Here is an 18,502-nt window from a genome sequence, read left to right as displayed (position 1 = left end):
CAGGCCGTTAAAGAGCTGCTATGTGCTCAGCACTTCTTCCAAATGAAATACTGTAATACCATTTCCCCCTCATTAGGATGCAAAGGGCTCAAAGAACCAACGGCAATAAAGAAATCAAAGATCGAGAGGGGAAACAACAGCACAAAGAAAGACAACAAGCCAGTCAAACAAAGACGTTTCCTAATCTGCGCTTCAGAAAACAGTCTGTACCAGTGTTTCATCTCAGTGGGAAATGATGGCCTGGCTGATTATTGCTTTGTCAAATGCACTGTGCACGGTGCATGATGGGAGAACTGGGAGGCGTTTTAAAATCATTTCTTAAGTGTCTCTCTGAAGCGCTCGTCTCTGAATTTGATCTAGAAATCAAAGAACATCTGAAGAACAGTAAATCAAAGTAAGTATCCGAGCGGGACCCTGTGACCACAACACTCAAATGCAGTTTACCTGCATAAAATTCAGGACCATAGACAGCTCCCACCACTGGATTCAGCTTCCAGCCTGTAGAGGAATACACAGGGGAAGAGAGAATTAGCTCCGAATGCTTATTGCTGTGACCTGTGGAGTGTTTGTTTCTCGATCTTTCGCCTACTAACTCAAGGGATCTGCGGGAATTTGAAAAGAAAGGAATAAAGAGGATAAAAATCGGAGGGGGAAGAGGAAGGGATGTGATATGACAGGAAAATATTTAAGGTGACATTAAGTTAGAGTTAGGGGGCGGCAATATCAGGGCATTCGGAAGAGTGCGAGCGATATAGGAAGCGAAAGGGAGAGGGAGAATGAGAGACGGAGAGCAAGAGAGTAGTGAGTGCTGTCCGGTGTGCTGTCAGTGACAGATGGGGGCTGTAAAATAGCCTCCCCTCACTCCCCATTGGCTGTGACTGAAGTAGAGCTGGGGGGTCTACAATGCTGCTGATATATTTGATTCTTTCATTCCCCCTGTCTGTTTCTCTCTCTATTGCAGTCTGAGGAAATGAGCATCAGCCGAAGAGCTCAGGACCCCACCAAGACCCCTGTGCTGAATGAGCCACCTCTCTACCCCGATCCCCATCAGCCAAACTCTTTCCTCCGGAGCTCCTGAACAGCACAAGGAGAGCTGCAGGGGAGGAGGTCGCTCTTTACATATAACCTCTTTTGAGTGGGAAACAAAGTAGACATTGCATCGTTCATATTATACATGATGGCAGCTTAAAACAGCAGCCCAAAAAAGAATTTGGGAACTTTAAATTGGATTAGATATGCTTTTTTTTTAAAGAACCACAACCACAACACAACACGCTTATTAAAAATATTATATTAAAAAAAAAAAAAAAATTCTATATAAATATTCGTAAAAAATTGGGTTTTAAATGTCTAATTATGAAACATATAACAAATTATAATTTTATATGATCATTTATAAAAAATAATTGGTTAAAAAATAATTCATGGTTGTGAAAAATTAAACATATTCATAGTAATTGGTCATAACTGAAAATCAATCCTTTTGGGATTTTAAAGAACCCACACATATCAACCAGAACATTTCACAAAAAGATAAACCATAAAAATGCGTATTAAAATAAATAATTGGGTTTTAAATTAGCTCTTATTATTTTACTCTTCAATATTAAGATCAAGTATTTTGAGACATTATTGTTGTGAAAAATGATACATGTTCATAGTTAAAGTTGTGATGAACTGTAGGAGTTACTCTACCAGCATAGAACTTGAGGAGAAATGACTTTATAACTTAGTTGGTTAAAATAAACATGACCCAAAAATCTAACAAAAGCATCTGTTTCTTTTTTTTTCTCTCTCTCTCTCTCCATATGCTGCTTGATATATATTATCTAATGCAAGGAAATGTACACATTTTAAGTGCAGAAATACATTTGGGTCCACTGAATGTGTTTAATGTACTATAAAGTGGAAAAAAATACATAAAAAACAAAAGCTCTTACCGTTTGTATAAGGGTTGGCCACTTTTTTGTTTGTCATTACTCTTGCCGTTGCATTATTTACCTGTGAAAAAGAAAGAAGATATGAGAAGCAAAACCCAAATCAGAACACAAAGAATACATGTGTATGTGCCACAGGCATGAATGTGAATACAATCTGGTTCATGCTTCTCCGCAAAGTAAAAAAAAAAACAACAACATTCACATGCTCTAATTATCAGTTGAAAAATTATGAGATGCTAAAAAATGAAAGCGATCCATCAAGCTCTGATCTTCTGTTTTCCTGCTGGATGTAGGATCTAATCCAGGCTGTTTGTAGAAGAACTGGATGATGACATCTGGTTCAACATGTAATGAAACAGAGCAGCTCTGGAAATGGGCTTTAATGAAACCCAGAGTATATTGGAATTCCCCACTAGCCAAGCTGTGGGAGCTTCCTTGAGGCTTTCTCTGAAATTTCATCTGCCACATCGTCTAGACAGTTCTACATATTCCCAGACACTACAACCCTGAAGCGGTGACTTCATGAGCACTAAATTTAACCTCAGGAAGAAGGAGCCATATTGTACAAGGTCTTCTGGTTATGCTGGTTATGGTAACAACACCAGAAGAAGCTTAATATGGTGGCTGGTTTATTTATCCTAGAATGCACATGCACTTTAAATGAACCAGCACAAAATATAGTTTTATTTTTAGTTTGATTTGAGCTAAAAAAGCAACATGAAACCATTGTTGTCAGATTTTATTGTAACACTGATATATAATCTTGAGCTTTCGGCATTTCCCCATTCAGATAAATAGGAGCTGTACGTGCATGCCTGATGCCTACACAGAAAATAGCTGTTCTGGGACATTACCAAGATGGCCGCCGAGTGAACTGATTTGCCTTAAAGGGACTTTAGTAACACACAGAGAGGCCAAGCAGCTTGTTGGGAGGCGCCAAAGGAATTTAAACATGGCCGCTGGCAACAGAAGCCATGTTAGTATTTCACCCTCATGTTAATTAGCGTTAATAGCTTTCCGTTCCACAGGGCCCATGGAGGTCATTTAGCTTGAGGAAACAACTGGCCTCGACTCTCCCTTGATATATAGGTCTAGGTATTGTTTGTGCATTACATGAATTATCTTAATTGTCCTATAGAAAAGCTTAATAGCCCTGTGGAGAAGAGGGGAAAAAAAAAGAGAGAGAAAAAAAGAGTCTGTGTCCTCAAGTAAGACATATGAACGGAGAAATAAACCTCGGATGTTTGGGATAAACAAGTGGGATTTTAAGTTACACTGACAGGCCTTTGATATCTCGAGATGAAAATAAAATGTATATTTTCAGAGATGGTGCATCACATTACCGTTTAACACACACTGTAAGTGATAATAAAAAGTTCAAAAGCTTCTTTAAATACAGCTGCACATACACATCAAAGCAGAATCTGATGGCATGCACATCAAACACACATACATAATTATCACATGACACAAGTGTTATTTATCCATAAAACCAAAAAGACACACGAAACGTGCAGCATGCACACAGCAAGTGAGCAGTAGCGATGCAATGCGGTGAAATGAGACGGTGCATGCATGTTTCATCAAACCGACAGTGCTTATGTTCTCATGGGACAGGGATGATGGGGTATTGATAGTTAGATTAGGAAAGCACCTCAATTTTGCGTCCCTCTACGATTGTACCATTTAATTTCTCCCGTGCGCGGTCTGCGTCTGCGCTTGTTTCGAAAGTTACAAAACCAAAACCCTGAGATGATGTGATCATAAAGGAATCCCAATAAAAGATGAATGGGATGGTTGAAGATATTCGAATGGGCAACAAATAAAGTGAGCGAGAAAAGAAGAAAGAGAAAGAAGGAAAGAGAGAAAGGTCACAGTCAGCAGGGTTGCAAATCCGATCCATTAGTAAGAAGTGAAATTAGGACTTTAGGGTGAGAGCTACTGGAAAAGAGACACTGAGAGAGAAAGCAATCTAGGATTACATTTAACAATTCTGCATTAATACTGAAACAGTTGGCATGCATGCATGTGTACATTATCTTGTATCTGTAAGTGCGTCAAGCATATCACTAAGTATCAAACTGTCATTCTTTATAAACACGGATATTGTCCTCGTCTTTAAATGATATGAACTAATGTACGGAATATTTCCAAGGCCACATATAAGCTCAGAAGTTTAATGCACACAATCCTGCGCTCTAGCAGGGAAGCGCCTGCTCTGTCCCCGCACCCCCACCTCTGCTGTCAGCAGTGAGTTATGGCCAACTGCTTCCCAAACGCCATATCCGGAACAGCTATTAGGTATGCACAGCAAACAAGAGCGTGGAACAAGCCCTGGTCTTTTAGTTCATACACACTATGCAAGTACGGCCTGGTAATTGCTTTGGGAGGCTTGTGAGTATGATATGCATACATGGACACCCTATTCCATGTGTCTGGCATGAATAAAGACCAGCCCAGGAGTCCTTGGCCTGCGAGGAAACAGAAAAATCAAAAAGGAATGGGCGCAAAATTAATCCTTTTGACATTTTGCGCTACAGTGTTCGACATAGCGCTTGTAGTTTTTCCCTTTTATCACGGATTTAATTAGCTTACACAGCTAGAAAGCTGAGCCACTATCTTTTGAATAACACAAACATACAGTACTTGCTCTGTTCAAAACCTAGTGAGCTGCCTACAGGGGCAGTATTTTAAGGGATCACAGGCACAGAGGCTGTTCCAAAAGGTAGTCCAAAAACTCTTGATATCTTGTTTCTGCATAAAAATATATTATATATAAATAATATATAATAAATAAATATATCTAAAAAACTGTACATATAATATAATATAACATACATTATATAATAGCAGTGTTGATAAAATATTTATATACAGTACAGTCCAAAAGTTTGGAACCACTAAGATTTTTAATGTTTTTAAAAGAAGTTTCGTCTGCTCACCAAGGCTACATTTATTTAATTAATAATACAGTAAAAAACAGTAATATTGTGAAATATCATTACAATTTAAAATAACTGTTTTCTATTTGAATATATTTCACAAAGTAATTTATTCCTGTGATGCAAAGCTGAATTTTCAGCATCATTACTCCAGTCTTCAGTGTCACATGATCCTTCAGAAATCATTCTAATATGCTGATCTGCTGCTCAATAAACATTTATGATTATTTTCAATGTTGAAAACAGTTGTGTACTTTTTTTTTCAGGATTCCTTGATGAATAGAAAGTTCAAATGTGACACTGAAGACTGGAGTAACGATGCTGAAAATTCAGCTTTGCATCACAGGAATAAATTACTTTGTCAAATATATTTAAACAGTACACAGTTATTTTAAATTGTAATAATATTTCACAATATTACTGTTTTTTACTGTATTTTTAATTAAATAAATGTAGCCTTGGTGAGCAGACGAAACTTCTTTTAAAAACATTAAAAATCTTAGTGGTTCCAAACTTTTGGACTGTACTATATATATATATATATATATATATATATATATATATATATATATGTATATACTATAGCAGTGTTGATCTGGGATTTATATGTGTGTATATATATAAAACCAAAAAACTGAAAAGAATCAGCTTAGTTTAATTAAAAGTTGATTATTTTCCCTTATATTTGCATATGCCAAGTCATTTTATGCTTATTAGCATACATGTGTTAGATTAGCAACATGCTAATGCCAAAGTCTGTTGGAATCCATTGTGAATTAAGTATACATACATAGGCAGCTTTCTAGGCTTTGGAACAGAGCTACTGAGGAATTCAAAAGACCAGAAGAAAACAGGCTATTTGTGAACGAATGGCTGATCTTATAACGTGCGTTGCTTAGGTTGAGCACACTGTGACGGTTTGTTCCTGCAGATTCACCCCTGTGAATCAACTAGGTGAGAGAAGTTCTCCTCAGCAAAATGTCACCCTCCTTTGAGACCAGCAGTGCTATATGGAAGAATGGCTATATATAACCCATTTCCAGCGCAAGACTGGAGACTTAAACAGCTGAATCCTATTACAGTAGGACAGCTCTAAGAGCAGAATCACTGCGTGTTGGTCAGACCTCACTTCATTGAATTATAACTGGGCGAGTTAACTTGTACTCAGCTGAAACCACTCAGTTGTCTCTCTGCGTAGCTACCTTTCCAAAACGTGTCTCGGCTCAGTGTGAGCGAGTGTGAGAGTGTGACGTCTGAGTCACTTTGCGGCTGCTGTGTAAGAGCTGTAATTATTCGGCTCATGAAGGGAAGAGGAGACCTGTAGGGAGGAAGAAGTATGAAGTGACAAAGAACTGTTCTTCCAGCTGACTTACCTTAGAGCCCCGCTCGTTAAAAATAATTTCCACATCCAAAATTTTCCCAAATTGCTGTGGAGAGAAAAGGAGATGGGGAAAAAAAATTAAAGAGGAGAGACAGGGGAGAAAGAAAGAAAGGAAGACAGAGAGGGAGAGAGAAGGAGTAATTAGAACTCATCTCTTCAGCAGTTTGTCAGGAAACTTGAGCACTTGATTGCACAGGGAGCTAAAATAGTAAACCCACCGTTTTCAATGGAGCTATGAATACGCAAGACAAACCTTTTGCCATGACAGCGAAATGATGCTGACAAACACAACTGATCAGTAATGGGTTACTTTAAAAGTAACACATTACAACGTTACTCAATATTAAACAACAAATAGCATTGTATCTCAATATGGAAAGTGAAAAGGTTCTTTTGCTACTTTTTCTCACTGTTAACTGACTGAAATTGTGTTTGGGGTGGAATGCTAATTTAGTTAACACTGCAAAGTATATACTGTGCATTTTAAGTGAAACAGTAGACATTATTCTACAACAAACAAATGTAAAAAATATATATATACAACAATTAGTTCCAGGCTGTATATTTGTAGTGGGAAGTGACTGCATCCAAAATCACATACTTTCTAAGTAGGTACTTCTTTTGAAGCAATTACTCATATAGTACTAATCTGGATGTACTACATTTGTCATCTTGTCATTATCATGTGTACTTTTCACCTACTGTTTTATAAAGATTGTGAATTTGGACTTACTATTTGTGTATTTCACAAACTATTTTCGTTGCGTAACAGAATGTGAAAGAGTAGCCAATGAATCATTCGCTCATTCGATTTGTACAAAACAATAATTCATTTGGGAAAAAAAAAAAAAAACTGTCACTGAATTCTGAACCAGATACTACTATTACTATTTGTTTTTCAGATCTTTCTATGCCAGAAATAGTAATGTTTTTATGAATGTCCGTAAATCATTCACATTGATTTGTTCAAAAAATACTAATTCATTCAGGAATGAAACAAGTGACTGTCATGAGTGAGTCAACGAATCATTCACTAATTTGATTTGTTCAAAACACTGATTGATTCAGGAGCAAACCAAGTTATTGTCTTTATGAGCGAGTCAATGAATCATTCACTAATTTGATTTTTTCAAAACAATGATTCATTCAGGAAGAAAACAATTGACTCTCTTTATGAACGAGTCACCAAATCAACTCATTTGATTTGATTAAAACCTAACTGTAACACTGATCAATTAAGTAACAAAAAAGTTACTAGGTGTGTTTAACGTGGAGCAGTGCCGATCGGTGTATGACATCGAAGGTGATTCAAAAGCATAGGGAGCCATCTGCTGCTCTCTAATCGCTCTTGCAGTACTTTGATGTCATACACCGACTGATCTGCGCAGTGCTGCTTCAAGCCGAACACAACAATTGTCGAACACAATGATTTATGAGTGAGCCAATGAATCATTCACTAATTTGATTCATTAAAAATACTGACTGACTCAGGAAGGAAAAGTGACTCTCTATATGAGTGAGTCACCAAATCAACCACTCATTTGATTAGTTCAAAACACTGATTGATTCAAACAAGTTACGGTTTCTTATGAGTGAATCACTTATTAATTATGCACTCAACTGATTAATTCACATATTAACTTTACATGACACACAGCAACTACAAAACATTGCTTGCACAACTATTTGCTCCTCTATCACTCTTTCAATTATAAAAATAAAAACGTCAAAAAAAAAGTATCATGTTACGTCTTTGAAAAAGTAACTCAGGTCTTATGATGTAAATTTAATTGAAGCCTTTTATTTGTGGCTGCCTAACCAATTGTGCAACATGAAGCTCTCGGCTGGGTCGGGACTCTGGGAACGAGCAGGACATACTGCTGATGGGAGCAAACTTCAAAAGATCACAGCAGCACCCTGCTGTGTATGCACCAGTGCTCTTAATGACACGATATGGCTTGTTATTTTCTGTGGTGTTTTTGACTGATAAAAGCTGGCCGAAGCCACAGCAGAGGGTATTTCTGGCTTGACTTAACACCAAACGCCCGACTCAATTAAAAAAAGGATAATTGGATATAGAGCAGCCATCATCGCTGATGATAAACCTTATATTTGTTTATTATCTCATTGACGAATACCATCCTCGTAATTACCTGTCACTTCGGGTATTATTTTCCAGCTATTTGCGCTCCGTTCTGTGGTTTTATCTGATTGTCATTCTCACGGCCCTATGAAACGCCCAATATCTCATTTTTATTCTCTAATTAGCATTAGCCATGAGGCACTGACCACTCCCTCCGAGATATAGCTTTGTCTGGAGGCTCCCTTCAGCTGCTGAATGGATTTGCAAACTGGCCACCAAGGAAAGAAGCCCAAACATTCTTGGCCTTGGACTGAACGTCGCTCGTACCTGTGACCAAAAGCTGAACCCTGAAGAGGCTGCAGCCTGATTAGGGGTGATAAACACCACCCTCGCCGCACGTAACGCAGAGCGCTACGACGTTAACCTCTCTTGCCTTATGCTAATCGGGATCCTGGTTAGGGAGCTCCACAACGAGACCTTGAATCAAGCAGGTTTATTTCAATAAATAAATAAACATGCAAGCACATGCCAACGTAAGGTCACCGCTGCTTTAGCCGAAGGAGGAGACAGCTTCTTAAAGAAGTAATTTGGAACAGGATTAAATAATTGGTTAGATGGAAGCAGGAAACACAGGAGGCTCCAGGGTGCAGCGCTATAAATGTGCTGAGAAGCATGACTGTTTATATGAAAGCGTAGGACAGCAATTAGAGCAACCGCACAAAATGACACATGTGATAAAGGTTCTGTTTGCATTTCTCTCTTCCACTTTGGCGGTCGCCGGAGAGGAGTGACGGCCGGCCTGGCTCTCCCCGGAGGGTTAATGGCGCTTAAGCTTTCCATTTAACGCGGCCGGTTTTGGAGATCATTACGGAACGTGGCGGAATGAAAGCAAAACCTTAAGTTCTCCTAATGGGCGGAATGAAAGCAGGTTTTAATTGCTGTCTAAAATGGCTGTATTATTTCATTAAAACTAATTACCCTGTCAAGCAGGCCGCATCGGCTTCATTTCAGCACAACAGGGGAGAAATGGGCCTTCCAGGCACCTACGGCTCAATGGGATTGATCGAGGGGCCCAGGTCACTAATAAGGTTAAGAAGAGCCGCCTTTCATCCGCCCGGCCATGGGGAGAACCCGAGGCGGACTGTATATGCGCACGTCTGCGGTGACGAGGAGGCAGAGCGCGCTGCTCTGATCTCATGCGGGGGAAAAAAAGTGATGCCTCGCAGTTCATTTTGGCCGGCTGTTGCTTGATCTACCGCGCTTGTTTTTCCAGCCCAATTCAAATTCCACAGACAAAGCCAAACAGCTGCTACTTGACACGATTCCCTCCATTTGTTCAAATTAAGATGCTTTTTTCCCCCTCCGCCAGAGTCAGATTCAAACGCCGGCATTTGCATCTCAGCGTGAACCCGCTCACGACCGCAGACGATTCGCTCTAAACAAAGTCTGCGGATGCTAATGGTTTTAACCCACCCTAATGGGCTTATGGTATTGCTGAAATATTTCCCAGGGTAGTCATCCCTGGGAAAACTGAACTAATCACACACAGTCACCATAGGCCCAATCATCGCCATCACCGTGCAGCAGAGAGCTTTAATAAGAGTGTAGGCCTACATGAAATTAGGATCAATGGGAGATCGCAGTGTGAGTCTGCTGGTGGTCCATACACTTGATAGGTTGGGGAAACACTTCACGAGAGTCGTTTGAAGCGAGTTACAGACGCTGTGCAAACGAATGGAGAGTAGTTAAAAAAGTGAGTCAGTAGAGTGACATTAAGTCAGTTTTGTTTGGAAATCAAGCAGGTATCATTATAAACCCATTACAAAACCACATGGGGCTTCTACTCTTGTTTGAGATTCTAGGTAAACCTCTGCACTCCCTTGGGTGATCAATATTTTAGAAGATTCAAACCTCTAAATGAAATACAGAGGGGAATAACGGTCTATTAATCCAGAATAACAAGGTACCCGTTTTAATCTAACACTAACTTTCCTCAGTGCTAGGGGACATTTTTATTGCTAGTATATACATGCAGAATGCTGCATGCACTGATCTGTAGGATTGCTCAGATCAATGCAGGGGAGTATTATGGGAGGAGTTGGACTTTGTAAGCACAATTTTGCAGCCTCAGTGTGGAATCGTCATGGTGGTGCTTTAAAACCAATTTCATACACTAGTATTAAATCCACATACTCATCTGTATAATTGCTTTGGATGCCTTTTTCTAATTATAAAATGAGGCTCAAATAAGGTTGGGTAATGGAGCTTTTTAATTGTTGCTCTTTGTTTGACTATTGCCCAAGCCAGTGTACTCGAATGAGGAAAAAGACTCTTTTATTATCAGCTATTCTAAATTGAATTTCCATCTTGCTAAATTGAGAAATCAGAAATGGTTTAGAAAGCTGTCTTGGAGTTTAAAATGAGTGTGATCTGTGACTGTTTTTCTACAATAATCCAGACTTAAGACTTGACTTTGAAAGATAGAAATAATTCAATTGGAGGTTTCATTTAAAATCTAGATAATGAAGAGAACTGAGTCTGAGAACTGTGAGAAAAGTGATAAAATACTCTTTAAAGCACATATAGTGTAAAAGTGTTGGGGTCAGTAAGATTTTTTTTATGTTTTTGAAAAAGGTCTCTTATGTAAGGAGCCCCTAAAGGGACATGGTGATGCAAAAAATATGAGATGGGAGGAAAAAATATATTTCAATGCTTTTGCGTTCACTCAAAAAACTTTTGTGTTCTTTGCAAGCGAACGCAAAGTTTCTCGGGGGAAACAACCATTTTTGTGAGTGAATGCAAAGTTTTTCAGGGGGCCGCAAAACATTTGTGAGAGAATGCAAAAACCTTGACGTATAATTTTCCCTCCCATCTCATATTTTTGTCCTTCATGTCCCTTTAGGGGTTCCGTACTTATGCTCCAAGGCTGCATTTATTTGATCAAAATACAGTATTTTTAATAATATTTCACATTATTAAAGTTTTTACTATATATATATATATATATATATATATATATATATATATATATATATTTTTTTTTTTTTTTTTTTATTATACAATTATTATTTCACTATAAATTTAAATAATTTATTCCTGTGATGCAAAGCAGAATTTTCAGCATCATTACTCCAGTCTTCAGTGTCACATGATCCTTCAGAAATCCTTCTAATATGCTAATTTGCTGCTCAAGAAACATTTCGTATTATTATAAATGTTAAAAACAGTTTTTGTGGAAACTGTGACATTTTTCTTCAGGATTTGAAAGAAAATAAAAGTATTAACTTTATATATGGGGAAATGGAGTTTGGACAGCGGTTTGCAAAAGCCAAAGATTAAGGAGTAGCCAGTAAATCCAGAGAAAGTGCTTAAAGAGTTTTAAACCGTCAGTAGATGGTGATCTTCTCCCCTTGTGCTTCTATCACTCCTCACTGTTCTCAGACTTGCCTTTTCTCACATTTTTGGGGATTTTAGAGGGGCACAGCACTTGTCCATCCCATCTTCTCCCACTAGTCTATCTATGGCATGGGATAATTGCACCCCTGGGTCCCTGAGAGACTTCACAGCAAGTTGCAGCAGTCTCTTCAGAAAAACATACACACACTTGGTCACACATATGGCTGTTTTCGCATCGGAGCTGTCAGCCAACACAAACCTAATGAGGATAAACTTCTAGTTTTTAACCACAGTGAGGAGCGCTATTAATTACGTCTCCACTAGTGGGACCACTGTGTGGCTCCCTGTTCATCACATCAATGCTGGGCAGATCGGGAGAGGAGCAGAGAGGAGAGGACAGCCTCTCTTAGAGACAACAAAGAGCGTGAGGAACAGATGTTCTCAAGACTCAGCAGTCAGGCTGTACCCAGAGTCCTCCACCAGTTTAAGTGTTACTGTTAGCTATACAATGCCCTTAGTAAACACAGACTCCGGTTTTTAACAAGCTGGGACCAACTATGTTTTTTCTCCACTGTACGCTGCCTGTAGCCTCCAGTAACAAGCTGCCAGTGTTTAACGCCGCTCCCTTGCTGGCTGCTGTTAATTCAAAGGTATGCTGGAGTATAACTGTACGAGTCCTTGAGTCTTATAGAGATGGCTGGTTGAAGAATGCTGCGAGTCGTTCATTAGTTTTGTTTTTTATTCTAGCCGAAAGCGCTCACAACTAAACACAGATTGAGGAGCAGTAGTTGAGGATAAAACGCTAAATAATGACCAGCTATTAGCATGCCTGTCACTGCTCTCAGTATAACAATAACTTTTTGATTGAATGCCCTTGTTTTAAAAAACAAGTTTCCCTAATCCCTTGTCACAAACTAAATATAGAAACTAAAGCTAGTGTAATGTAGGGAATGCAGAAAAGCATTTCATATGACAATAATTTTTGATATTACATTATGTAATGTCTCTGGATTCCAGATCCTTAGCAGGATTAAGAAATAAATATTTAGAGAAAATTAATTATGAGACATTTACATTCAAAACAATTCTTGCAAAAAGTCACATAGAATTTTTAAAGGTTACACATAAATGCAATCTAATAATTGGCCTTTAGCTATATAGTAATTAAATTAAACAAACTAAATATTTATTGGTTTATTTCTATAAAATACTACTGGCAAAACTGATAATGTACAGTATCTTTAACTACACATGGTCATATGAACAACAATTTAAGTCTTACAGGTAGTTCTAAGCTATATGTTTGATTCACTAAAAAGAACTGGTTGCACTGTATGTTTTTGATTCACAAAAAATGGCTGATACGATTCATTCAATCACTTATAAGACTAAACTGGTTATATGCTTTTTCATTTGTTGAAAAAAAAAAAGGTCTCATAAGATTAATTTGTTCGGGAATTGGACTACACTGGCTGCAAGTCAAATTAAAATGTCAAATTGACAGCCCTAGTTTAGTCATACTAATGCATAACTTTAGAGGAGGAAAAAAAAACAAGCTACAACTACAATATCTAAACTGATTTTACACTGCTGCATATAAGATCAATGTCCTTGTCAAATCGAAACAGGATTGATGATCAGGCCTTCCTCTGAGATATAACCTGCTGCCATCTGGCTGAGGCCTGAGACTCACCCCGAACATTTGCCGGAGGTCTGGGTCACGGAAGCGAAAGGGAATGTTGGAGACGTGTAACCGTTTGGGCTGCTGCTTCTCCGAAGAGTCTGAGGGCTGGAGCTGAAGCTGCTGGGAGCCGTCTGTCTGTGCCACGTCGTCCGCTTGCTGAAAGACACACAAGCACAGCTCTGTTAGTTCCTAGCTCAAATGTTGTCACGGCCTGAAAAAAGTGCAGCGGGCAACGGTTACGGGAGGTGAGGGGGTGGGTGAGCAGGGGGAGATCAGGGCATGCTGGTGGCATATTACAAATTCCCTCTGCTCTGCCAACATTTGTATGTGGCGGTGAAGATTAAGGAAGCTGTCAGGAAGTGTGGATACAGATTTAAAGGGAAAAAAACTCTGACATGGGGAGACCAGAGAATGCATTTACTGAGAAGCCGCCTATAAAGACCTGAGGGAGAACGGGAGAGGGAGAGAGAAAGTAAGCGTAAAGATGGTGTGCTCAACTGTCCATCATGTGGAGGAAACGGTAGTGACACAGCTGTGCTCAAGGATGGACTGCTGTCCGTGACACACATTCATCTTTCACCTCACAAGCCCTGATGCTACAGCCTTCATCCCATTCTCACTATTTCTCTCGCTGTCTTCTGAGCTTCATAAGACCTCATCTGACCAGCCACAGACCAGATGCCCTGTCACGCATGGTGTGCAAAAAACCCTGAATATGCTTCATGTAGTGACATTTCTACTGGGGGTCAACCAATATTCATTTTCAAACATTACTGTAAGTGTCCAAGATGAGAACAAAAATGTTTCACCTCTTTTTTTTTTTTTGGGACAATATAACAACAAAGTAATCAGCACAGTGTATACAACCAAACATGCATTATTTATTTAATATCAAACATTAAATACTACTTATGATTTATAATAATAAAATAATATTTATATTATTTATTATAATAATATTATTATTTGTTTTTCATTTACAATTATCCTGTTTTTCCATTTTCTGTGCAGATTTTAGAAGAAAATATGTGGCGTGAATTAAACATACTATAGCTGGAAGAATAGCAAAAATATTTAATAAACAAGCACAGTATCAGTGAAAATATCTAGCCTTGTTTATCCAAATGTATGAGATTTATACACTTTAAATTCAATCTTACCAAATATGATGAAACAATACAGAAAGAAACACTATGAAATAATAAATCAATATCTATAAAGAAAAATATTATCTAACAAAATGCTCTTGAGGGAGGATCAGGTTAGTGCATAGCTGAATTAATAATTAATCCAGATGTGATGCAATGGCTGACAGATGCATAAGACTCTAAAAGTTTGTCTTGTTTTTTCAGCCATTGTGTGCAGACATGTTCAATGAAGGAAAAAGCATGGTGAGCGCAGCACCCGAGTGGCAGCCCTTCATGTACATAATGAATTAGAAGAACATGGGAGCACAGATGAAGAGATGATGTCAGCTAAACTTCCCCCGGCTTAGCAGGATCAATGAGAGAGAAGTGCTGAAGGCAGCTACATTTGGCTGGGCCCATAGACAGCTGTATACTCATGCTGTAGAGAGAGAGAGAGAGAGAGAGAGAGAGAGAGAAAGAGAGAGAGAAAGAAAGAAAGAAAGAAAGAAAGAAAGAAAGAAAGAAAGAAAGAAAGAAAGAAAGAAAGAAAGAAAGAAAGGAAGGAAGGGTGTTGCTATGTGGTTGCTATGGTGCTCTGCTGGGTTTTTCTAGGTGGTTACTTCCTGTCCTAAAACAGTGCAATCCAAAGTCTCTGGCTACATTTACAGCAACAGAATACGGTTGTCAGTCTTTAATACGGTTACATTTACACACCGGTCAGTTTTTTACAGGAGTGACAAACACATTCTATAACCTAACTCACACCTGTAAATTTTCATGACGCACAACCACATTCTCTGAAAACCTGCGCTGTGCAAACAGAACTGGACGTGGAGGTCCTACAGGGTGAGTCTATGGGATATTTTTGCCTTTTACATCATCTGCCAGGTGAAAATTGGTCTGAAAAAAGTCACTTAGAAAAGTAAAGCTGCATGATTTGAGGTATCATTCACGTCCGCAACACAAACAGTGAGGAACACGTTAATAATAAAACCTCTAACCCTTAGTGTAAACAATAGTAGTAAACTTACATTAAATACTTAAAAAAAAGACTGGAAGTCAATAAAGTGTATGAAACGCTAGATATGGTGAAATGGCTAAGGTTTTGGATACTATTTAGCTTAGCAAAAAGCCCAAAAAAGGCCAAAAGAATAGGCCTTTTACCACATAAAATGATTACTCAAATGAATTCTGAATTCAAATAAGAGATTAAAAACTGATGAATCAAAACATCCTCACACATGAATTCTGGGGATCCTATTGAATCATTTTTGATAGTATTCAGATTTATCTGTACATTTCTAAGCATGTTTTTCTTGTATTTCAAGTACATGGTTAATTATAATAAGTGGGCTGGACAAATTCCCCCTCATTAAGCACAAAACACACAAGAGATATGAATCATAGAAGACGGCAATATATCATGTATTAGGTAATGAAGATATAATGAGATATCTATCACTCCATCCCTTTTCGCTCGTACCCCGACAGAGAAAAATAGAGGGAAAAGGCGAAGTAAACGCAATTATGTAGACACAGCTAAGAACATAATACCAACTCAAATGCAAAAGATTTGGACCTGCAAGGCGTTCATTTTTCCACTCATTACTGAGAGAAGGTGAAAAATGGCATGATAAAATATCAGCTGAAATGAGATTTTAAAGTTTAACTCGCTGAACAAAATCATTATTGCAGAGGACATATGTCTTTACAGGGGAAATTACACCAGTAACATGACAGAAGTGACTTTACATTTCTATGGGTCTCGCAGATTTATCTTTTTTGCAATTAACAGAAAAAAATAATAAAACAAGTAGACAAACATCTTTACATCTTCTGTGCTTATCTAATATTTATTCAAGCAACTTTACTGAAAGAAAGAAAAAAGATTAATTTTAACCTTACAGTAGCTACAACATGACTAGCTCTACCAAAGGCAATTTTAAAGGGAAAACAAACACAAAGCTAAGAGTAAAAATATTCATGTACAAGACGACGCTCCAAAACAAATTAATGTTACATATTTTCTAACCTATGCACAATTCTAAATTTTTGTTGGATTTAACATCTTCTAGATCACATTCCAGCTCCAAGATTCCTCACATCACAGAGCCAGACAGCAACGCTGGACAACCTAAACTATTGCCTTTTAAAAAAACTTTTAAAAACTTTTGGGCTGCCACTGTGACTTAAAGGGATAGTTCACCCAAAAATAAAACTTGTCATCATCCAAGTTCCAAACCTGTTGGAAATTCTTCTGCAGGACACAAAAGATGTTGTTTTGAAAAATATCTCAGTCTATTTAATGCCATACAAAGCCTTTTTTTCCTCCATACAATGAAAGTCAATGGTGTCCACTGTTGTTTTAGACCCCATTAATTTTCATTGTATCGACAAAAACAGTTAAAATATAGCTCAAAATATCTTCTTTTGTGCTTTGAAAAAGAAAGAGAATCATACAGGTTTGTAATGACACGAGGGTGAGTAAACGATGACAGAATATTCATCTTTTTGGTGAACCATCACTTTACATAGGCCAGACTGAACTTTTTCTCCCTTAACAATGTACTTTTATTTTGTGTTTAAATTTAGTTCCTGTTGCTCCCTATGGATGATTATTAGATGATGTGCTTAAACGTTGCTAAACATACACCCTACTACATGTCACGTGGTCAATCAGTCTTTTTTGGGAATGATGAAGGTAAGTTTGAACTTTTGCTACAGGTTATACAGTATAACAACAGCGAAACCTCTGAACCATTAAATGTCGAGGGTCACCAACTTCTGCTTTTTCCATCTGACAACTTCCTCATCTTCTCTAATGCACAGACTCTCCCAATGGGCTCTCCGGGGTCTCTGTGAGAGGACACCGTGTTTACCAGCACATTGGCACTATCAATCATTGCAGCTATTTAGACAGTCAAGCCCTGTTAAGATAAAGCACACGGGTCGGCTCTGGATCCACACAGCCTGTCGTCCTGCCCCTTGTGTATGCCGCCTGAGGTCGGCGAGCAGCGGAGGCCCGTAGCCCCTGCCTGATGGTGGTAGATGGAAAGCCGAGCAGATGGATGGGCAAGCGGAGGTGCAATTACCCCCTGGTGCCCTCGCTCCCTGGGCTGCACCTCTTCCCGCTCCCTCATCCTCATCCATCACGCCGGTGCCATCGGTCATTCACATGCTCTGTCTGCAGTCGCTCTGGAGAGAGCAGAGCTATCTATCATGTCTAACAGGTGAGCGGTGCGAAGGCGCGGACTCGCCCATTACCGACCGGCGGAGCGTGGCCTCTGAGAGCCTCCAATTCCTCGCTCTGCCCAGCGAAGTGCTGGAGAGAAGGATGAGGGCTTTGATTTGCTTACTTTATGGGAACACGTATTGACTAGGTCTTCTCAGATGTAAGTCATCATGTAGCGGCGCGGAGCAGGGAGTAACGGACAGAGATAAAAATGAAGAGAAATCGTGGGGCTACTTCACATTCATCTTGCACGCTTTGCTTAAAAAGAGGACAATTGTTCTGCCATAACAAGTGCTTTGTAAAACACACAGTCCAGCTCGCTCACTCTCGACTAGAATGATATAATCTCTCTGGCTTTATTCGGAGCACTTCCCCTGCTCTTGAGCGTGGCGGCTTGGAGTGCTCTTCTCTGGAGGAGTTGACACCAGGCCAGGAGAGGGAGAGGAGAGGTATGCGTTCGAGACTCCGCACTCCAGGTTTGGATCTAATTATCTCATCGTCACCGCTAAGCAGCCATCTACAGGGGGTTCGTCTGCGCAATTTGCCTTTTAATTTGTGTTAATTGCATGTTAATTATATTGCAGCTAGCATGGGCTGCATCTGTCTCTTTCAGAGACAAGGTTTCAGAGGGCTTTGCTCTCCCAAGTTCCGCAGACGAGGTGAAAAGTAATTAAAAGTGTTCGGCGTTCAAGGCGGAGGCAAAGTCCCTGCTCACTC

The 18,502-nt window shown here is 39.0% G+C and overlaps 1 protein-coding gene across 8 annotated transcripts in view; it reads right to left on the bottom strand.

Moving 5' to 3' along the window:
- The window catches only part of rbfox3a (RNA binding fox-1 homolog 3a), a 431,990-nt gene that overhangs the window by 17,546 nt on the left and 395,942 nt on the right, over window positions 1-18,502 (bottom strand). For 4 of the 8 annotated variants that reach the window (XM_048170905.1, XM_048170904.1, XM_048170910.1 and 1 more), the window contains 5 exons: window positions 13,436-13,582; window positions 6,256-6,309; window positions 3,595-3,687; window positions 1,941-2,001; window positions 445-498 (listed from right to left, as the gene is read on the bottom strand). In XM_048170905.1, the coding sequence (XP_048026862.1) occupies window positions 445-498; window positions 1,941-2,001; window positions 3,595-3,687; window positions 6,256-6,309; window positions 13,436-13,582 (409 nt within the window). The remainder of the gene's footprint in view (window positions 1-444; window positions 499-1,940; window positions 2,002-3,594; window positions 3,688-6,255; window positions 6,310-13,435; window positions 13,583-18,502) is intronic. The other 4 variants (XM_048170907.1, XM_048170909.1, XM_048170908.1 and 1 more) reach the window with 4 other exon arrangements.

This window comes from Megalobrama amblycephala, linkage group LG20, assembly GCF_018812025.1.
Source record: "Megalobrama amblycephala isolate DHTTF-2021 linkage group LG20, ASM1881202v1, whole genome shotgun sequence".
Classification (NCBI taxonomy): domain Eukaryota; kingdom Metazoa; phylum Chordata; class Actinopteri; order Cypriniformes; family Xenocyprididae; genus Megalobrama; species Megalobrama amblycephala.
Note: the sequence above shows the minus strand (reverse complement) of the source record. Positions and strands in the feature narration are given on the sequence as shown.